Consider the following 23,781-nt stretch of genomic DNA (forward strand, 5'->3'; position numbering starts at 1 on the left):
GGATGCTGAAAATTCCAAAAGGTCAGGGGTCAGGTAACCTCCTGAAGTTACCAGGCTATAGACTGGGCTGTTCCTTGCAGTGACTTTTGCAGAATGCTTACCACAAGAAGGATTCAAGCGTGGCAAAAAGAATGTCTCAACTTGAGACTCTGAATTGGACTTGATTTGATTGAATTGGAATAAGAACAATAAAAAAGCAGAGTGGAAAGGAGAAAGTTTTTAAGAAGCTTTTACAACACAATGTGCTGAATGGTGCTGTATCTAATGTCTCCTCCAGTGCTCCAAGATTACATGTAGAAATGACGAGTAAGGAAATCAGAAGAGTGAATATTTGGGAAGGAATTGAAAGAGGCAAAGTATTCAAGTGGAGTGATGAGAAACATAGAAAGGGAAGGAGACAGAAGTATCTCCAAGATAAAATAAAACAATGAGAATATACATGTACACGAGTCCCTTAAGGAAGCAAGACAGATGGTTAAAGTGGTTAAGAAGGTCTATGGTATTCTTGCCTTTATTAACCAAAGCATAGTTTAAGAGCAGGAAGATTATGTTGGTTAGGCCAGAGCTAGAGCAGTGTGAGCAGTTCTGGAATCCACATTGCAGGAGGGTTATGATAGCATTGGAAAGGGTGCAGAGATTTACCAGGTTGTTACCCGGGCTGGAGAGTTTTATAGTTATGAAGAGATATTGAATATTCTGGGATTGTTTTCATTGGAGCAGAGACTGAGGTGGGGGTGGGGAGTTGAGTTGAATCTTTACTTTGTAAAGCCTAGAGGATGGGAATTCGTAGCCACCTATTAAAAGCTGGGCAACTCCAGGTATGTTGTGTTGAGCCTGACAATTCCCTAATAGTTGTTTTGGTACCTTTCATTACTTTATTTCTAATCAAAAAGTCCAATTCAAAGTCCCAACAAGTGAGACATTCCAGATCCATGCTGACAAGACAGGCAAGTCCCTTTGACATGTATAAAATTATGAGGGACATAGATATCAAACAGAAAGAAGAAATTTTTCCCCTTGGTGGAAGGATCAATGACCAAGAGGCATAGATTTAAGGAAAGGAGCAGGAGATTTAGGAGTTTTTATTTATTAGTGTCACATTACTGTGAAAATCCCCTAGTTGCCATACTCCAGCACTTGTTGGGTACACAGAGAATTTAACATGACCAATGCACCTAACCAGTATGTCTTTCAGACTGTGGGAGGAAACCGGAGCACCCAGAGGAAACCTATGCAGACACGGGGCGGATGTGCAAACGCCACACAGGTTTAAATCCAGATCATCAGCCAAAATGTATAATACAAATTTAAAACAAATAACTTGGGCTATATAGGCATGGCAGAGATGAAAAGAAATCAGTCTTATCCATACTCCAGGTGCATTGTACTGGAATCAAAAAAAATTGCTACTTAACACGCACTGTACTTAAATGTTACAATGAAGTATTACAATATCAAGTTAATCAACTGCCAGCCCACAGGTGCAAAACATCACTGGATCTTTGAAATACTCCACACAAAGACCTACAATACTTCTTTTAAAGTGAGTCTCCCTCTGCTTCCAATTTTCTGGGGGGATTGCTGGTAAAGACATCACTTCTCAGACTTTTGGTTAAGGTCAAGCGTTAGATCAAGCCCAAGATGGGCTGCAATGCCTTATCTTGTCAGCTTGGATTAAGTATATCTCTCGAGTTGAATTTGGCTTTTGGAACAAGCGAGGAGATGGAATCAGGTTTGCCTGTTCCACTGAGCACTGGCTTTGCAACTTTAAGAATGGAGTAACTCCGCACAGACTGTACCCCAAGCCATATATCAAAGCCAGGTCCCTGTTGCTGCGAGGCAGCAGTGCTAATCACTGCACTACTGTGTCGTTTAAGAAAAAGCATCTGGGTTGGTATGCAGTTCTCTTGCACAGTTGACTTGTAGCACTCACTGCTAACATTCAGCTCACCTTTGTGCTCATTCTTTTGCACAGAATTTGGGAGATTTCATTCCATGTTTATATCCATTTTTATTTTGTGAAAACCAAGAACAAGACCCTCTGGTTTACAATTTGGATCATTGTTGCATATACATTATTTTCATCATCAAGGGGAGTAAAATGAAACACATCACTTCTATCCGGTCAGACTAGCATATTCTAAAGCCTCAGCTTTATGGAAGGTAATTATTCCTGAAGGTAAAACCCCACACAGCCTTTGTTATTTCAAACACCCACTGTATTCTGAACAAGGTGTGCACAAACAGCAACAGCAAATGCTGTGTGGTGAAGGAAATTGCTGCTGCGAATGTAGCCAGCTCTTACCTGGTCACTTGTGCTCAGTGGCAACATTAATTCAGTCTGAGCATACATCAACTGCTTTGCCTTTCTCTTCATATCTTCATCCTGAGTTGAAACAAGACTATTTGAAAGCTCTCGCCAAATAATTTACAACAACAAAAGCTAAAACCTGATGTCATTTAATAGAGATTGGGTACAATTCTATTATGTACCTCAGGAATCACAAGCCAGAGCTACCTTCAACAAAGGAAAATTAAAATTAAAGCAAGACTTTTAAAGGGGTGCATGATAAATAGAGGATCAATAATACAATGAAAGGAATTAATGGTATATAAAGGCAGGTAACAAAATAAATTGATTAAGTTGAATCATGCACCTCAAGTTAATAATGGGACACACTCATGTATAAATCACAAAAAGCAATGGAATGGAACATAAAAATAGGGAAATCTTGCTAAATCTATACAGGGCATTAGTTAAAACATGCCTGGAAAGATAAAATGACATAGAGGAAATTCCAGAGAAGGTTCACTAGGTTGATTCCATTGAAGTTTGGAAGGATGACAGGTGACCTTAGAGATTTGTAGGATTCTTAGGGGACTTGACAGGGTTGATGTTGAGAGGCTGTTTCCTCTTTTGGGAGACTCCTGGACCAGAGGGCACAGTCTCAGAATAGGGATTGTCCACTTAAAACAGCAATGATGAATGTCTTCTCTCCGGGTAGTGGATCTGTGAAATTTTTGGCTGTAGAGGGTGTTGTTAAGTATGTTCAAGGCAGAGGTAGTCAGATTTTTAATCAGTAAGGGAAACAAGCGATGGGGATAAGGCAGGAAAGTGGAGCTGAGGATTATATAACAGTCACGATTTCACTGAATGGTGGAGCACTCGATGGGCCAAATGGCCTACTTCTGTTCCCACGTTTTATGCTCTGATGCATTTACTGGAATATGATCATAGAATTACATTGCACAGAGAGAGGCCAATCAATCCATTTGGTCTGTGCCAGCTCTGCAAAAAAAGACTATTAAAGTAATCCTGCTCCTTCCTCACAGCTCTGCGAGATGATGGCACATGTCCAAGATTGTTGCAGGTGGTGGTGGTGAAGTGTGCTGAGAAATAGGGAGGAATATTTGAGGTTCTAACCAGTCTTTCAAAATATTCTTGAATAGGGATATTGAACAACTAGATTAGAGAACTAGTAGTATTCAAGTTAAATACAAACTAACCGATGGAGTGGGATGGGAAGAATCTTTGTGGGCATAATAGAAATGACTCAGAATGATGCTTCATTAGGAACAGGCAGACATTCTGATAGAGAGACCTTTGAGGAAATAATGAGTGCTCTGATAAAACTGTGTGCACCAAATCTTGTGTATATATTGATTTTTATAAAGGCTTTCCACTTCAGGTAGACAAGACAGATTAATAGATTGAATCACATTTAATAGCACCTCCCCAATGTCCAGTACATCTTGGAAGGAGAAGTGAGTTCAAATGCACAATTTTTAAAGAAGTGGTAGGACATTGATAAACCAGCTGTAAAAAAAAGTGTGACCATAGGTTCTAGTCAATGGAAGTACTGAATAGAAAGCATTGACAACACTATATGGCTGTGAATTATTGATTAGTTGTGTTAGAATAGTGTCCAGTTTTAGTTGGTTGCCTTTCTTCAAAGCCTGTTTTTTGATACGATTAAATACAATCAGGTTCTTTTCACTAGAAAAGGGAAGGGGACATGAACATTCTAAAAGGTTGACTATAGGTTGCAATACTCAGACTAGTGCCCCCCTCCAACCCCCCACCATTTTCTTTCAATATAGGTGACCTTGCTCCCAGCTCAAGAACACCAAACGTGACACATGAGCTGCCTACTCCCCATCTTCACGTATGGAAATTCCTAGAATCTGTTGTTTATGGTCCCCACTTAACAATAAAATGAGTCAAGAGACAAGGTAAAGCATTTTGGGACAAATAGGAAATATACAGTAAATGGCAGAACCCTTAAGAGTATTGATCGGGAAAGGGATCTGGGTGTACAGGTACACAGGGCACTGAAAGTGGCAATGCAGGTGGAGAAAGTTGTCAAGAAGGCATACAATATGCTTGCCTTGATCAGCTGAGTTTAAAAATTAGCAAGCGTTATTGCAGCTTTATAGAACATTAGTTAGGCCGCACTTGGAATATAGTGTTCAATTCTGGTCACCACACTACCAGAAGGATGTGGAGGCTTTGGAGAGGGTACAGAAAAGATTTACCAGAATGTTGCCCAGTATGGAGGACATCAGCTATGAGGAGAAACTTGGAGAAACTTGATTTGTTCTCACCGGGACGACAGAGGCTGAGGGGTGACCTGATAGAAGTCTATAACATTATGAAAGGCATGGACAGGGTTGGTAGCCAGAAGCTTTCTCCCAGGATGGCAGAGTCAATTACTAGGGGGCAAAGTTTAAAGGAGTTGTATTAGGCAGATTTTTTTTTAACACAGCGGGTGGTGGGTGCCTGGAACTCGTTGCCTGGAGAGGTAGTGGAAGCAGATACGATAGTGACTTTTAAGGGATGTCTTGACAAATACATGAATAGGATGGGAATAGATGGGAATAGAGTAGGGGGTTTTAGTAAGTCAGGTAGCACGAAGGGCTGAAGGGCTTGTTCCTGTGCTGTAATTTTCTTTGTTTTTTTGTTCTTTAATTCCCAACGTGGTAAAAGAGGGAAAACAACTCCTTTGGTTGATTAGTCTGTAGCTAAAATGTACAATTTCAAAGGGAGAAGTCAGAATCCTTTTCTTTCTTAAGTTATGCAGAGAGTCATTAGAACATGCTTCACCAGAAACAGTCATGGAAATAAAATCCATAAATAAATTTAAAAAGGCAAATAAGTATGTATTTGGAAATACGAAAAAAGGACATGGAAAATCTTGGCGAGCTGGCACAATGAACTTAAGTGTTGTGTAAAATTCTATCATTCTAGAAAAATAGCAAACAATTAGGCTTTTCTGAACTGAAAGAGAAATTAAAATGCACTTCTTTCCCAATAATTCCACTCCTCATTTCTGTAATGCATATTATTAGTCTGTTGCAGTTGGTTTTTGGTTGCTCATTTAAAACACCGCAGGCTACACAAGTAGGAGCAGTAGTCCGTACGGTCTCTGGAGCTTACTCCACTATTAAGATTATTGCTGATCTAATTCTACCTTAATGCATAACCCCAACTCTACCTTCCTGCACCATCCCCAGATTCTTTTAGTATCCAAAATCTATCGATATCAAGCCTCAATAACTGAGCATCCAAAGCTCTCCAAGATACAGAATTTTCTCATCGAGTGAAGAAATTTCCCTAATTTCAATCCAGACTGGCTAACCAATTACTGTGAATCAGTGACTCAGAGTTCCATATTTCCTCAGCCAGTAGGAACATTCTCCTAGCATCTACTTAATTTAAATACCTTCCTAAGAATGTTAAATTCCTTAATTAGGTTATAGATGCACCTCCGACTAGCAGCACTCCCTTAGAACTCTATGGAGTGCCAGTCTATCACATGCTTAAATCTCTGGAATGTGACTTGAAGTCACAACCTTCTGACCCAAAGGCAAGACTGTGACCAACTTGAGTCACAGCTAACTGACTGCAATTGAGTTTACTTTAACATGACTACCTGTGTGTTTAGGAATGCTGGATATTCACTTCTCAATTCCACTCAAATTGTATATTACACTAGATGCAAAATTTCCAAGAATAGACCATTCATCCAAATGGACAATTTCAGTGAGAGGCCTACTCCACCCCAGAATCTGGTACGTCAGAAAAGCTGATAAAACACTCATTGCAGCTCCTGCCTTTGAACAACAAGTCAAGACAAGAGCTGGTGCCCTTCACTTCAGTTTTAAAAGCAATCCCCACCTGCATCCATGGATGATTAAGGGCATCTTTTGTTGTGAATCTTTTATCTGGGTCCACATTAAGCAGCTGCTTCACCAGGTCCTTTGCTAAACAGAAAAGGGGAGAAGGTCATGTAGGGGCAAAAGAAAGAGCTGCAAATAAAGAACTGCCTTTAAGGATGCAAAGCAACATCACAAATAATTCACAGACATCAAAATACTTAAGTTTTAACATGAAAACTACACAACTTTTAACAGTCCGCTCACCCTATAACGGCAGATCCTGTTATAAACACATAGCTTTATTTCAAGTGAAAAGAGCAGTAAATAACTGCTGCCTTTCAAGTAAATCTCTTTTCCAAAAAACTATCAACTTTTCTCGTTAAAAATAAACTTCACATCATGTGTCCCCATCAGACGCACCTATACCCTTAACATCAGAAACTACTCTGATCATCTCCCAGCCCAAAAAAGCAGCAGTCACTCCAGGAAGTGTGGAAAACATGCAGGCTTGCAGGAGAGTGTGAAACAATGCAGTCCCAAGAACCTCCCCCTCCCAGTTTATTCCTGGCAAATGCCCAATCTCTGGAAAACAAGCCAGACGAACTTAAAGCCAGGCTCACTTTTCAAAGAGAACTGAGGGACTACTGTGTATTCTGTTTCACAGAGACGTGGCTCACTCCTGCTTCACCAGACTGTGCCCTACAACCAGAGGGCTTCTCAATCCACCAAGCGGACCATACAGTGGCCTCAGCCAAGGCTAGGAGAGGTAGGGTCTGCCTACTAATCAACACCTCTGGTGCCTAGACATAGCAACACTGGCGAGCTTCTTCTCCCTGGACTCAGAACGCCTGATGCTAAAATGCCACCCTATGATCTTCCGCGGGAGTTCACCTGTTATCCTGACAGCAGTTTGCACCCGACCTCACAAGGACGTGAAGATCGAGCTGGATGAAATATACACCACTACAAATAGCCTTAAGACAAAACATCCCAAGGCCTTGTTCATCGTAGCCAGGGACTTCAATCAGGTCAAGCTCAACAGCATCCCACCAGGATGCAACCCACATGTCTCCTGTTCCACAAGAGGCCAAAACATCCTAGACTACTGCTACACAAATATCAAACATTCCTACCACTCATACTTCGGCAAATCAGACCAAATGGCTGTCCTCCTGCCCAACTTACAAACAAAAACTGAAAGGGGAGAATCCATCAAAGAAAGTCATGCAACGTTGATCTGAGGAATCGGATGATCTCCTACAGGACTGCTTAGTCAGTAGACTGGTCAGTATTTAAAAACTCTGTGACCAGCCTGAACAAGTACGCCATAACAGTAACTGACTTTGTTAGGAAGTGTGTAGAAGACGTGCCAAAGCAAATCCATTTGTATCCCAACCAGAAACCATAGGTAAACAGGGATATTGACTGCTTGCTGAGGTCCAGGTCTGAGACGTTCAAGTCAAGTGACACTGACCTATACAAGAAAGCCAGATATGATCTAAGGAGATCCAAAGATGTCAAAAGACAGTACCAGGCCAAGCTAGAGTCCCAGGCTAGCCACACACACCCCCACCAACTATGGCAATGTCTGAAAGACATAACAGGCTTCAAAATCGCTGGCACCAATGCACCCCTCCCTGACAAACTTTGACTTCTTGCTCAAAATGGGCATAGAATTCATTAAGGTGTGTAAGGGGCTGACCTTTACAACGATCTCAGGTCCCTATCTGCTTCAAGAAGGGACCATCATCCTGGTACCAAAGAAAAGGCAGGTAGTGTTCCTAAATGACTATTATCCGAAAGCTCTGACATCCATCATTATGAAGTGTTTTGAAAGGTTAGTTGTAGCACGAATCAATTCCAGCCTCCCAGATTGCCTGGATCCACTACCGCCGCAAAAGGTCCACAGTAGATATCACCTCCTTGACCCTGATACATCCAGATAACAAAGACACCTATGTCAGACTCCTATTTATTGAATACAACTCAGCCTTCGACACCATTATTCCCACAAAACACATCTCTGAACTCTGTGGGCTAGCGCTTGGCTCCTCCTCTGCAACTGGATCTGAACTTCCTAACCCACAGACCACAATCAGCAAGGATAGGCAACAACACCTCCTCCATGATCATCCTCAACACTGGTGCCCCACAAGGCTATGTTCTCAGCCCCTTACACACCTGATAATTGCCAAATTCCCCTCTAACTCAATTTTCAAATTTGCTGATGACACCACCATACTGGGTCAGATCTCAAACAATGACGAGATGGAGTACAGGAATGAGGTATAGAATCTGGTGAACTGGCGCAAATACAATAATCTCTCCCTCAATGTCAACAAAAGGAGATAGTCATTGACTTCAGGAAGCATAGTGGAGGACATGCCTACATCAATGGGGACAAAGTAGAAATGGTCAAGATCTTCATGTTTTTATATGTCCAGATCCACCAACAATCTGGCCTGGTCCCTCCATGCCGACACTATCGTTAAGAAAGCCCACCAATGCCTCTACTTTCTCAGAAAACTAAGGAAATTTGGCATGTCCACTACAACTCTGACCAACTATTAGAGATGCACCATAGAAAGCACTCTTTCTGGTTGTACCACAGCTTGGTATGGCTCCTGCTCCATCCAAGACCACAAGAAAATACAAAGAGTTATGAAAGAAGCCCAGTCCATCTCTCAAACCAGCCTCCCACCCATGAACACTGTCTACACTTCCTGCTGCCTTGGAAAAGCAGCCAGTATAATCAAGGAGCCCCATGCACCCCGGACATACTCTCTTCCACCTTCTTCCATCAGGAAAAAGGTATAAAAATTAGAGGACAAATACCAACTAATTCAAGAACTGCTTCTTTCCTGCTTCAACAGACTTTCAAATGGACCTATCTCGCATTAAGTTGATCTTTGTCTATACCTCAGCTATGACAGTAACACTACGTTCTGCACTCTCTCCTTTCATTCTCTATGTATGGTTTACTTTGTTTGTATAGCACGCAAGAAGCAATACTTTTCACTGTTTACTAATACAAATGACAATGATAAATCCAATCAAATACTTCTATTATACTCTGCTTTTAAGTAAACTGGTGTGCTCTCGTCAAATAACATGAATACTATAATAGAGTCCATTCCCATAAGATTTGAAACCCCATCGCCACAATGAAGTGCTGACTCCTGCAATTAGAACAGTTGTGGGGGGCAGAATTGGGGGAGAGAAGTGGGGAAAGAGACAGGTGGTTGGGTGAGTAATGCATTACTTATTAGTAGTGAAACAATTTGGAAAATTAAATTTTACAGCTGCACAAGAGGGCAAGGGAATTTGGACAACAGTTCTAATGCTTGAAGTACTGATCATGCTTCATCAGTCATAGTAGTTGCAAAAAAGGTCAAGGGTTATCTGAACCTTATACTTACCCGTTTCAGAGACATTTACCCAGCACTGTGGAATGAACCTGTAATTTCCTTTTACGATTTGGTCCCTCAGATTCATGTCCTTGATCTGATCGCTGAATGGCGGATACCCACCCAAGCTGAAAAACAGTTCGGGTTTGGTCAAACAGTATCCACGCTAGTAACTACAGTGGAACCTCATTACTCTCTCTCTCTGATTTGTTGGCCCAAAAATTTTATACAAGACATTGCCCAGCAAGAGAAGCTTGGTGTTAATGGATAGTAGAATGAGACAGATAAAAAGAAACTCAACACGAGAAATGTTACTTTTTTTTTAGGTATTCCTGTACCTGGAATAATGTTGCCTCGTGTGACAAGATCAAAATTTTTATGGACTCTTCATTATCTGCCAATTTCCATAATCCATCGGGAAGAGGGAGGCTAGTCCCCTCCTTTCTGACTGACCAAGGAGTAGCTGCATTTTAAACAGAAGTCAAAACAAACTATACGGCTTACACATACCTTCCATTTAACAAAATAAAATCTTTTTTGACATCAGAAAAATCATAAGATTCAAGTGTGTCCTTTTAAAAATTTATAGCTTTCTGATTCATTTAATAAGATTTAGCATTATATGCATTTCAACAAGTTAACTCCATATATAATCTAAGATACCTTCTAGTTTCTCGTTCTCATGCTACTTACAGAAAACCTATTTAGACTTACTTGTAGGGTACAAACATAAGAAAAATAACAGAGGAAAACAACCCACTGGTGCATTCAGCCTGCCCCTTCAAGCTAGTGTATCACAATGTGTGGAAACTCTCAATACCTGCTGCCAATTCACACACAATTTATAACTACAGACATGCTGCCAGACTTTTAATGATTTTTAATTACAAACAAACAATACTCTCCTTAAAGTTCTTTGTGAGCTGCCAATAGACAGCAATGCTCTCTTCTGGTGCTATACATTCCTTTGTCCCTAAAAGGCACCAAGTAATTTCAATCGACCTACATGATAATAACTTGATCCACATTACAGTCGGCTTTGCAAATACAGACATCAGCCTTTCAACAGCAAGAATCAAGCAAGACTTGCATGCTATCAAATAATTGCAAATGGGCAACTTGAATCATTTTCAAAAGCAGGTACAAGGATTAACAAGATAACTATTAAATCTGAAGTTAAAGTGAAAACTGCAAATTAGTTGCGCTTCAGTTTACAATAGTGATTTCCTCCTAAGTGCCATCACTCAGTAAGTAAAAATTTATGCAAATGACTTACCATATGAAAAGTATAACCCCCAGACTCCAGCAATCCACTGCTTTGGAGTAGCCACCTGCTCCAGCGCCCAAAAGCACCTCTGGAGCTAGATAAGTGGGCGTTCCACATAATGTTTTCATCAATGAAGTTTCTCCTAAGATCTTTGACAGACCAAAATCTGTAATCTTAAAATAAAAAACTGTTCTAAAAAATTAAATTCAATTTTGTAGAGACTGAATTTCTTTTGACTCTTTGTTGTGAATCAAAGGAATCCAGTTAAGCATTCCCAATTTCTCTGCTGACTGCTGGAGAAGTGAGCACTTAGTAAACAGAATTTGTATATAGCCATTGAGATTTAATAGCAGCTTACACAAATCTGCAGCATTTAATTTGGTTTTAACATCCATTATATGAAAGACTTAAAAGGACGGGTTTCGAGAAAATCTTAGATGGAAAGTGTAAACGACATAAAATGTACAATAAGGATAACTACTTTACACTTGGATATCTGAAAATTATTTGTTAATTTTACGTTTTTAGCCACTTAGCCAAAGATAGTGAGTTTTAAATATTCTGAGGCAACAAGGAGCTGAGTAGCAGAAACAGCAATAACAAACTTATGTAGTGACTAACAGAAAAACACACCAAAGGTATTTCACAGGAGCAGCATGACAAGAATCATGAAGCTGGGCCACAAACAGTAGTAGGCAGGGATGTGGTTTTAAGGAGTGTTTCAAAAGAAAGAGACAGACAGTTTTAAGCAGAGAATTCTAGGGCTGGACAACTTAAGGCATGGCTGCTATTGATGGGAAATCTGGAAAGTGCAAAACCATCAGAATGAGTGAAACACAGATCTAGCAGTGTTGTGGAGCTGAAGGAGATTACAGAAATTGTGAGTGGAGCAAGGCTTTGGAGAGATCTCAACACAAGAGTGAGACTTTGAAATTCAAGTCTCAGCTGGACAAGAGACAATGCGGTATAGTTAGCACATAGACGATAACTGAATGGAACTTAGCACAAGTTAGGATCATTGTATTCCCATTGGGATTTTTTTGCAGGTCTCAAGTTTTGTGGTATTCAACTGGCAAGGTATGCACAAGAGGAAAAGATTTAAATTTTAAAAGAGCCAGATGGAATTTGGGAAGACAAATTGCTGTCTGGGCAAGCGACAGTTGATCTCACCACAATGAGGGAACACAAAGAAAATACATTACACATGAAAATGGGAATTTTTGGTGAATAATTTTTTTTGGAATGTTTGCCTTCAGACAGAGTCTTTTCAAGTGCAAGTATTCAAAAACAGTTTAACTACAGAATGTTACTCATTATACAGGATTTTACAAACAAGGAAGGCCAAGGCCAGGTAGAATAGTCAGACGCTCACTATGTAAATATTTAATGTGACTTTATTGGTAGATGCTCAATGCATAATTTTACAGCCCCAAACCTCACTTCAATATCTAAAAATAGGATGTAGGTTTCATCAACGGATGGCATCAAATTGCATAATAATCATTACCTTAATGAGACAGTTCTCCTCATTGTTCTCAAGCAATACATTCTCTGGTTTGAGATCTCGGTGTGTGATGTTATTATCATGAAGGTACTGCAAACAGAGAAAATTTAACAATTCCTTGATTCTTATATCAAATTGCTATCTTACATTACATCTATGCCAATTTGACATGGGCTGATCTGTACGTATACATAAGTATTCCAGATTGCCACATTAATTTCTATTGCTCTACAGCCTCCACATTGAACTAAATGTTTTTTTAATTTTTTACTCCATCAAGGGACAAAGCCAATGCTGAGAATGAGCCAGGCAAACCCAAATCCATTCCTTGCTTGCTCCAAACATTAAATTCAAAATCCAACTGAATCCAATTCAAGGTCCCCCCATGAGAGGGGCAAACATGATCCAAGCTGACAAGATGAGGCATTGCATCCAATCCTGGGTTTGATCTGACACTTCATTTTTGTGCAGCACATGGTGTGATCTGAGAAATAAATGATGGGAGTTTCATTTAACAGGAGGTTAAGTGTGATTACTTCAAACTTTTGGGAACCACAAGACACAACATTCACTTGCTTGCTCTCCTCTCTGACTGTGTTGTTTTCCTAACCCCCTAATTCTCTGCTCCTTGCCTACTTATGCCAGCAAACCCTTCCTGAAGTGAAGTGAAAGTGTTCTCCAATCTAAAAAACATCAAGACGCAAGTAACACCAGCAAAGCCACATTTATTGCCCATTTCTTGCTGCCCCATAAGGGGCAGGGTGCAAACTCTCGAATAGCCATTATTCTATCTTTTCTTACATTGTGGGTCTTGCCAGGTCACCTCAAGAGGTGATTAAAAGCCAAACATATAATTGAAATAAGAACAAAAAAAAATTCAAGAAACAGCAGGTCAAGCAGCATAAGTGAAGACAGCAACACAGTTAATACCTCAGATCAATGACCTTTCACCAGAACTTGGAAGAAGTTAGAAATGTTTAAAGGTGGTCTGTGATAGGGTACACATCAGAGGAGATCAAATGACAAAAAAAGTTGGTTGTGCAAGGCCAAAGGGAATGATAATGGTACAAAAAAAAACAAAAATCAGCCTAGAGGAGATATGAATGGCAAAACGCTAAACAACTGACATTCCAAAGCAAAAACGAGAGAGAAACATGAGTAAAACTGAAACCTACAAAGAAAAAGGAGGCAGACGGTCTCAAGTCTGGAAGGCGAACCAAAGGATGAGATGCTTTTCCTCAGCTTACGCTGAGCTTCACTGGAACACTGCAGGAAGCTCAGGACAGAAAGGTCAGCAAGAGAACAAGGTGGAGAATTGAAATGACAAAGTGAGTGGGAATGGAGCTGATTCAAAAAGCAGTCACCCATCTGTGTAGTCTCCCCAGTGCAGAGCAGTACACATTGTGAACAGCAAATACAATATACTAAATTAAAAAAGGTACACATAAAATTGCTGTTTTATTGTGGTTTGGGGCCTTAAATGGTGAGGAGAGGAAATAAAAGAGCAGGTGTTCCCTACACAGAAAGATGCTTTGAGGAAGGGAAGGTAAGGTGTATTTGGTGATGGAATTGTGCTAGAGGTGGTGAAAATGGAGAATCATCGGTTGCACATGGAGACTGGCAGGATGGAAGGTGAGGACAAAGGGAATCCTATTATGCTTCTGGGAGAGAAGGAGAGGGGTGAGAGCACAAGTGCAGGAAATGGGTCAGACACAGCCAAGGGCTGTCTGGCTCTTCTGTTGACAGAAAAGGATGACATATCAGGGCTGGTTTGGAAGATAGTATCATCAAAACAGATTTGAAGAAAAAACTGGGAGAACAGAATGGACTGCTTACAGGATGCAGGGTATGAGACAGCAGTAAATCAGTGGGCTTATAGTGAAATAATAGTCCATGTCCAGAAACAGACATAGAAGTCAAGGAAGGGAAGGGACTGAAAGGGTAAAAATGGACGATGTGAAGGTGAACAAAACGGTGGAAATTGATAAAATGTTCCATTCAGAGCAAGAACAGAAAATAATTGACATAGTCATTGATGCATTGAGAGAGGAGGTTGGTGTTGGACTGGAATAAGGAATATTCAACAGGTCTCAGTTTTAATATGAACAACTGGCATCCCAAAGCAAAAAATCAAGAAACAGGAGTAAACCTAAACATTAAAAAAAGGAGGCAGAGTAAATGATATGTGAAAGAGAATTTTGTAGGAGGTAGCAAAGACTGACCATCCTTCAAATGTAACAATAAATGAACCATGGAGAAAGAGAGAGAATATTAGTACAAATAATAATAAATGAATGTGGGGGCTCTGGAGCTTTCGATGGGTACTGTAGAATAAGCAGCAATCTATTGTGCTCCCTCTACGATAGCACGGATTCAGGGAAAATGAAGGAAGGGTTGAAATATGGGGATTAAAAATCTGTGAAGGCAGATGGGTCTGATGACCTTTTCCCATCCTTGATACAACTGTAAATTACGTGAAGCAGTCAAAGATAGAATAGAAACAGTTTTTCAAAATCAGTAATCAAGCACAATTTAGTTCCAAAATATTACATACTTATCTAGATTTTATCATCACCTTTTTAGGATTTCTGGGGATTTTTTTCTCTAGGCCCCTCAGAACTTTGGTAGCATTTGGACAATGCAAAGTCATGGACCACATGAAGTTCAGTGTAACCATTAGTAGGCTGATGAGATGTGAATAAGTTAAGCCTCAACAACTACAGCACAAACACATTAAAAGACAGATGTAATCAAGTAAATTTTAATATTTAAAATAGGTTTCAGTAAAACCTCAATATCAAATCATAATTGGTGGAAGACAGGCAGGACTACTTCTTCGATTCTGGGAGCAAGAGTAACAAAAAGCCGTGTTTTAGTTTGTAAGTTCACTCTAGTGCAGCACTGAGCTCAGCAAAGAAAATAATACAATTAGTTACAGTAGACCCATTCTTGTAATATTCAATCCACAGTCAATGATTTCTTACTCCAGTTCTGTCCCCTAGAACTGCAGCTTTGGAAAATTCTACTACAGGTCTGGATAAATGGGTAAATGTTAAATTCACTAATACAGGTTATTCAGACAGCATCCTCAAACTGCAAAGGCAACAACACACGTAGGACCTTGGTGTGTAACCAGACAGACAGTGCATCACTCTAACCAATTAAAATTTAGGGATTGAAAAAAAAGGGCTAAAAAGCGCAAGTCAATGTCAAATTAGATTCAGAAAAAGAGAGAGAGAGGGAGGCAGAGGATATTTTGCCTTGATTTTAAAATTTCCAATAATTCACAACCCGAGTTTCCACATTTTAAACTGATTATTTTCTGGACAAAAGAAGTGGGTTGGCAGTCATTATTAACGAGATAAGTGGATTGTTAATTACTAGAATACAATGTTAATTACTAGACTTAAACTTTGTGGTGATTTTACTAGACAAATTTTGTGCAAATGCTACAATTTGATGAAAATCACTGGGGAAAAATGCAAAATAGCAATGCTTCAAAAGACTCCACAATGGCATTAAATAGTGAAAACTTTAAGCCAATTATCACTTGAACAGGAAGATCTGTTCATATCAGTAGCGTAGGCCAAGATAACCAAATGATAATGTTCATTTAAACTAGCATCTCCAAACACTTGCAGATGGGTTTCTCAACAAGATCGGAATATGTCTATCTTTTGCATGGTGGTAGTTTGGAGGAGTAGATGCCAAGAAAAGAAATAGCAAGAATTCCTACATCTGATCACTGTGCAGTGACCCCAGCTGAGAAATGGTTGTGAGAAGTGAAGTGAGAAAAGGATAAATCAATTCAGGGCTCCTCTTCCTCTCGAGGGCACGCAGGTATTTATGGATTGACAAATGAACAGGAATTTGAGTGGCTGGAATGTGTGAACCGAAAGCCCAACATAAAATCAACACCTTCTGGAAATAAAAAACCAGCTTCTGGGGCTGGAAAGGAATAGTGATGGGGTTATGAGCAACTTTTAAACCAAATGGATCAGCAAAAAAGCTCAATAAAAATACAAATTCTTATTGCTTAAAAGTGAAATAGAATTCAGAGCAACATACTTGGACTGCAAGAAGCATCTGATAGAACAGCAGTTTAGCAGTTTGTTCTTTCAATCCTTTTGAGCGTACTACTCGATCAAAAAGTTCTCCACCTTCCATCCTTAGAAAAGGATAATATCTTATTCAATTATATCCTAACATGAGATAACCTCTTAAATTCATACTGCAATCAGAAATCATTGCAGCATACAACACAGGACTGCAAAAGAGAAACAATTCAATAGTATGCAACCATATCTTAAATCAGGACACAACCTTAAATGGAATTGTGGTTCCATAGTTTTATTTAACAATGTTATGAACGATCGCACTGGGATTCTTTGACAAACTCCACTCAGTTGCAATACCGAAAACTCAAATTTGCAGCAAGTATTGCACAATCCAGTCCCTTTTAAGTGTAAAATGAAGTTCAGCACAAGAATTTATACAGCAGCAGTCATAAATATACGTGGATCACATCACCAAATAATATTTTATGTTAATGCAGGAATCACCATTCCATAGTTTATAATATAGCCAATCTGTCAATATTTTTCTATTAATATTATGTTAATGTAAACTTGGAGTAAGAGCATAAGGTTTTTTTTTTAAGTTTAGTTAGGGCATCATGATCAGCGCAGGCTTGGAGGGCTGAAGTTCCTGCACTGTACTTTTCTTTGTTCAATATTAGCTAGCCTGTCACAAGGTATACTTGGCCCCTTAATGTATGCATAAATTATTTGAATGTCTTTTCTTCCATTAATAGCCAAATTTATTTATTTCCTTCGGCTAGTTTATCCTGTAAAGACAAATCCAACCTTGGAGGAAAACAGACTTTGGTGAAAGTCTTCCACAGCTTCAAGAGTCAATCATCTAGTTCCTTCCCTTCTACTCAATTATGTGTCTTTTTCAAAAAAAAATCTTTGTCATGGGTTACATTTTAATTCAGATTTTGTTACAAATCCCCCAACTACCTCCTACCCCACCTAGGACAAACATTAAGGACAGTTGCTTTACACAGTTATATACATGGAATTAGTCAGTGCCTGAGTAAATATTCCCTCTTAAATATTTCCTTAATGTCCATTTAATGATCCATCAGTTCATTATAATTTATTACTCTTTGAAATAAAGTAACAGTGACTTCAATAAATTATTTTACTTCCAGCAAATGACAGCACAAAGAGACAGGATGGACTCGACTTCTCCAGCTGCCGACTATGAAAATGTATTTTCCAAGGAATTAAAAGAAGGCCAAAGAGGTGGAACACTTACAAATCCAATACGATGTAGAAAGAGTCTTCAAAATCAAACACCTCCTCAATCTTGATTATGCAAGGCTTTAAGGGGGGGAAAAAAAATTTATTAGGCAGACATTAATATTTCAATGGAAAAAAAAGGGCAATTTCTGTGACTTACATGGTCCAATTTCTTCAGAATCTCAATTTCTGTTGCAACATTTGAAGCAGCAGAGCCCTACAGAAAAACAAGAACTTGTAATAAAGACAATCCAACACTCGAGTTTGGTCATGTGCAATACTTAAATCAGAAACGTGTTGTATGGAAATGGCTTTTAATCTGTCAGTCAAGACTTTATGTAATGGTATGAACTTGAGGCAAGATTTCTCGCATGAAACAGCTAAAGTGTCAAGTGTTTCACCTCATGTAAATACTTTGGCATTGTAATTCTGTTTGGCAGTCTTCAGTGCAACTGGCACAGTGCCTCAGAGAGACTAACTACATTAAAGCCAGGAGATTTCTGCAGAAAAACGGACACTGAAGGTACACATTAATCACTTGTGCCATTCAACACTCAGTGTGTTCAGGAGTAGACTAGTGCTTTTGGAAAATAACGGCTGGCATGCTTTAAAATGGCTTACAGTCTGGGGATTGAAGAATTACCAGAATGTTTGGCATACTAATTTACACCAAAAAAAGGTCCAAACAGAATATCAGCACCTAGATACTGCATGTTAAGCAGACTGTATGATAAAGTTTCAAAAGCAGGTTGCAGACCTAGTGAAAAAGGTTCCTTGCCATGCCCTACATGGTATTTAATTCAACATGCAGCTTTATTTCTTGAAATACAGATACATACACACACCTGTTAAAATTCAAAGTGTGTTTAAAAGGGAATAATATTTACTGTGGCAGGATTCATTCTCTATAGATTATTTAATCAAGGTTATTTTACAAAGGGATTTTGTTTCTGCCACCGCTAAGCATTTTCCTACGTTTTTAAAATTATTTTAAATGCATCACTTTTCACTAGCCTGAATCTGAAAGGGTGTAGACACCTGCAACTTTCTTCAATTGAAAATCACAGAAGCCACATGGAGTTACTATTCCAAAGGCACTGACTGTTTATTGGTAAATACTAACACAACCAAATTGGCCTCTCTGCACGTTCAAACCTAGACAAAGAATGTCTGCTGACGTTATTAAAAGTTGCTGGTAGCCGTGATGTGGAGTTGCCGGCGTTGAATCGGGGTAGACACACTAAGTAGTCTCACAACACCAGACTTATTTGGTAAGACAAGCTTTTAAAGCACTGCCCCTTCATCAGGCGAGGCACTCACCCGATGAAGGGGCAGTGCTCCAAAAGCTTGTGCTACCAAATAAACCTGTTGGACTTTAACCTGGTGTTGTGAGACTACTTACTGACATTATTGAAAAACAGTCCTTGCATAATGTCCATGGTATCCAAGATGCACGAAGGACAATTCTATCAACCATTTTTTATCCAGGATGATACCAGCAAACTCAGTACGCATATGGTTCAGCAGCACATTTGACAGTCGTGCATTTAGATGCTAAACCACTGGATGAACTTTACCAGCATAAAATTACATCATGATTATTACACCAACCCATAAAAGACAAATATAAATAACAAATTATAAAAATATTAGTTGCTTTATTAGTAATTTCTTTTCTTTATGCATTCAGAATTTTGCAAAATGCAACTTGTTTGCAAATAGATATGCTTTGAAACTACCACGCAGAGTTATGAAAGAATAACGTGGGCTGAATTAGCCTCTAATTTTTCCACACATCGCCTGACTTGTATTTTTTTTAAGCAGAGAGTGGGCACTGACCACAAGAATTAATAACACCCACAAGCCATTCCTCAGAACACTTCAACACCCTACAAGGATGAAGGATATTTGACCCAAGTAAATTTAGTCATCTTTACACAACTCTGAAAATTCCCCTCTTCATTTCCTTTCTTGCTTTGCTGATAGTAAGCTCATTTAGCTTCAAAAAAAAAAATACTTACTGCAGAAACTGTGCAATTCAGTTCGTCACACTTACACTTTGCTCAGATATCAGTTGTGCAAATTTTGGTTTATGTACAATCTTCACAGCTACTTTCTTACAGTTCGCCTTCTTAAATGCCAGTTTCACTTCTCCACATACTCCCCTGCAGGATAAAAAAAATTAGGAATGAGTCCAAATTACAAATGAAAGAATAAGGAAAAATGGAAATAAAGATGAGCTACATGAAGAACTTGGTTTATGTGTGCTGCGAAGATAATTCCTGTTGGCATTATGATCATTCACTGATACAGCAAACGCAACCAAGAAATCAAAGCATTTATGAATGGTAAACAGACTGATCAGTAACAAAATTGATGCAAGAAAAACACACTGATTGTCTTTCATTTTAATTGAGCAACTGAAGGACAAAATTACTGATTGCATTTTGAACTTTAACTTATTAAATATTATTCTCGTGGATGTAATGTTAATTGATTTCAGCCAATACAAAATTCTAATCTAATTGATCTCAGGTTAGATCTTCCTTTGAAGGTTTGGGGAGGGAGGAGAGAAAACAGGACGAAACCATCACAGTTTATCCTCATTCACCACCCAGTTACTTTTGCTGGAGTGTGACCCGTCTCAGTTCTCAGCTGAAATGCCCCTTTCCCAAAGATCCAATAACCTCTCCACGTTGATTTGGATCACACAATATGAATGACGATTTGGGCAAAGTAGGAGAGGCTCCAAGCACAAAAAAAAACCAAAGCAAAGGAAGCAAACAAAAAAAAAATCTGTAGCTGGCAGAAATCTCAAATGAATGCAGAAAAAGCCAGAATACATAGATCTTTAAAGAAAAAGATATATAAAGTTGCATCTTCCAGTTAGTTACTGCATAATGTTTTCCTAAACAATCCCACAGTTATTACTCAGAATATTACAATACAAAGGACACTGAACAAGCCAAAAAAAGATAACTTGCACTTACGATCCAAGAGTTTTTGAGATGATGTACTTATCCCTAAACCCTTTTGGTAGGTTCAGTTGGTCATCAATTGTGAGATCAGAAAAGACAAAAACTAGAAAATAGCAACATAGAACAGTTAATATCTGCATCATTTAAAAAAACTTTCGTTGAAACCACAATACTATTTTGTTCTACTTTCAGAGTGTAGTATTAGGAAAGTCCACATTTCAGAGTGTAGTATTAGGAAAGTCCACATTTAGGTGGCGAAAACCACAATAGTATTTTCGAATGTTCCAGGAAACATTACTGCATTACCTGTAGGGTCTAGTACAGCAAAATGCCCTTTAAAAGGCTCGAGCTGTGTCAAGCATCTAAACATCCTACTGACGTCACTTTCCTCAAAAGCCAAGATGGGCAGCACAGTGGTTACTACTGCTCCCTCAGAGCACCACAGACCTGGGTTCGATTCCAGCCTTGGGCAACTGTGTGGAGTTTACACATTCTCCAGTGTCTGTGTGGATTTCCTCCAGGGGCTCTGGTTTCCTCCCACAGTCCAAAGATGTTCAGGTTAGGTGGATGGGCCATGGTAAATGCGCAAGATTAATGGATGGGAGTGGGGTCTTGGGTAAAATGCTCTTTCAGAGTCTGAATGACCTCCTTCTCCACTGCAGGGGTTCTATGGCTATGGTTTCTTATTAAAATATTCACCTTAAATTACAGGAATCACAGTTTTAACACAGATTCAAAAAAAAAAAGGGAACTTTACTCAAAATCTTTACATGTTTTAGCTCAACTGCTCATAACTGATATAATTAGGGGCTCTCCCACAGCATTGCTGAGACTGGAATTAGACCATGGAGTAGAGCAATCAGACAGCAAGTGCAACATGATTACGATCAGAAAGCGAAAAGACCAAGTTGAAGAACAGATGGAGCAGGGTTGGTTGCCAATAATCTGGCAATAGCAAGCAGAAATTTAGAGAGGCTGAAGCCGCAGGAACACTCCCAAGCACTAACCCAATAGAAAAAGCAGTGCTCGCTCTGTATGTTGTAAAGGATGCTTGCATTACTGTTATTGTACAATTACAAGTAATTGCGCACAAATTATTTTATTGGGTTTAATTGAACAAACGTTCACAGCTTAGTATTTTATTTGGTTATGTTGTCTGATCTTTTTAATTGTTGTACCAAATCGGATAAGTTGCAACATGCTTTTAGATACAAAATCCTTACACACTGTGCACCTATCTGCTTCAAAGTGTAGTACTCCATTAGCTCAAAAGGACAATACAGCTTAAGATTGATTCTCTCTTCCACTTTCTACAAAAGGTCGTGAAGGTAGCCCAGACCATCACGGAAACTAGCCTCCCATCCACTGACTGTCTACATGTCCCGCTGCCTCGGCAAAACAACCAGCATAATTAAGGGCCCCATGCACCCTGGACATGCTCTCTCCCACTTTTTTCCATCAGGAAAATGATACAAACGTCTGAGATCACGTACCAGCCAATTCAAGAACAGCTTCTTCCCTGCTGCCATCAGACTTTTGAACAGACTTACCTTGCATTAAGTTGCTCTGTCTCTATACCCTAGCTAAGATTATAACACTACATTCTGCATTTTCTCATTTCCTTCTCTATGAACGATATGCTTTGTCTGAATAATACGCAAGAAACATACTTTTCACTATATACTAATATGTATAACAATAATAAATCAAATCAAAATTGAGCACACAGGCAGAAAAGAGAGCAGGCAGCAGAGAAACTGAATGGATAGGGGGCGAGTGTGAGTATATCTTACGCCCAGTCTCAATTGTCTCACTCACTCTCCACCACGCACAAAAGCATACACCTACACATTGACCCTCCAACATTTTGGTCATTTTTATTGCTTATTCAATTTATTGCTGTGACATTGCTTTACATTTGTTTGGCAACTGTATCTTTCCAAAATATCTTAACTTTTTTTTGAAGTTCAGTTTAATATTGCACCAAACCTCATCTTTCCGAAATTTGCCTATTGGCCCCGGAATGAGAAAAGTATGCAAACGTAGCAAGCCTGATCTAGAAGGAGGGCAGCAGATACGTGGGAAAACCACCAACTGGAAGTTCCCCTCCAAGCCAAGCACCATCCTGTCTTGGAAACAAATTGCTGTTCCTTCACTATCAATGGGTCAAAATCCTGCAACTTCTTCCCCAACAGCACTGGGGGTGTATCCACACCACATGGACTGCAGCAGTTCAAGGCAGCAGCTCACTATCATCTTCTAAAGGGGAATTAATAATGGGCGATAAATGCTGGCCTAGCCAATGATACCCACAGCCCATGACTGAATTTAAAAAATGCACTGTGCAATTGCATGCAATAATGAGATGAATGATCTGTTTCAGTGGTGTTGGTTAAGAACATAAGAACATAAATAGGAGCAGGAGTAGGTCATCTAGCCCTTCAAGCCTGCCCCGCCATTCAATAAGATCATAGCTGATGTGAAGTGGATCAGTTCAGCTTTCCCACTTTCTCCCCATAACCCTTAATTCCCTTGTCTATCAGAAATCTAAAATCTAGATGTTGGTTGAAGGATAAATGTCAGCCATGAGACTGTCAAAGCTTCCCTCTTCTTTTAAGTGACTCCACAGGGTTTTAGTACATCCCTGAAGGAACAAAATTGGGCTCAGGAACCTCCAGAATAATTTTCAAAAGTAAACTTTGAAAGTTTGTAGCTTGGATTGGTGCCTATGATGAGCATTTAATTGGATCACATTTCTAAGTTTTATGTTCAATCTGGTCCACAAAACAACTAAATGAATTTGATCAGCAATTGAAGTTTTAAAAGTACATTCTTACCTTTGTGCAATTCATGATTAATTGCTATTTCTGCATTATTGTATAGTGGTAATCTTTGATCTTTTCCAATTATTTGACCATTTAGGAAGGTACCATTCGAACTGTGATCTTCAATAAATACTACATATGTGCTTCCAGGACCCTTTTCCTAAGTAAGATCATACAAAATAAATGTTTAAAATCACAGAATTATTACAGCATGGAAAGAGGTCATTTGGCCTATCCCAAATATTGTTAACAGCTTCAAATGAAATAATTGGGAAAGTTCAGCCTTTTGTTTACAAAGTGCAACAAAGGCATACAGCCAGGGGCACCAACCAGCC

At 39.3% G+C, this 23,781-nt stretch overlaps 1 protein-coding gene across 1 annotated transcript in view; it reads right to left on the reverse strand.

The window, feature by feature from the left end:
• The window catches only part of chek2 (checkpoint kinase 2), a 39,603-nt gene that overhangs the window by 2,428 nt on the left and 13,394 nt on the right, over nt 1–23,781 (reverse strand). The window contains exons 3-13 of the mRNA XM_080208076.1: nt 23,459–23,606; nt 20,634–20,724; nt 19,700–19,808; nt 17,804–17,860; nt 17,660–17,724; nt 16,406–16,505; nt 12,341–12,427; nt 10,843–11,006; nt 9,579–9,694; nt 6,179–6,264; nt 2,306–2,386 (exon numbers count right to left, since the gene is read on the reverse strand). Coding sequence (XP_080064202.1) covers nt 2,306–2,386; nt 6,179–6,264; nt 9,579–9,694; nt 10,843–11,006; nt 12,341–12,427; nt 16,406–16,505; nt 17,660–17,724; nt 17,804–17,860; nt 19,700–19,808; nt 20,634–20,724; nt 23,459–23,606 — 1,104 coding nt within the window. The remainder of the gene's footprint in view (nt 1–2,305; nt 2,387–6,178; nt 6,265–9,578; nt 9,695–10,842; nt 11,007–12,340; nt 12,428–16,405; nt 16,506–17,659; nt 17,725–17,803; nt 17,861–19,699; nt 19,809–20,633; nt 20,725–23,458; nt 23,607–23,781) is intronic.

Source organism: Carcharhinus amblyrhynchos, chromosome 20 (genome assembly GCF_965287045.1).
Source record: "Carcharhinus amblyrhynchos chromosome 20, sCarAmb.v2.hapA, whole genome shotgun sequence".
Lineage (NCBI taxonomy): Eukaryota > Metazoa > Chordata > Chondrichthyes > Carcharhiniformes > Carcharhinidae > Carcharhinus > Carcharhinus amblyrhynchos.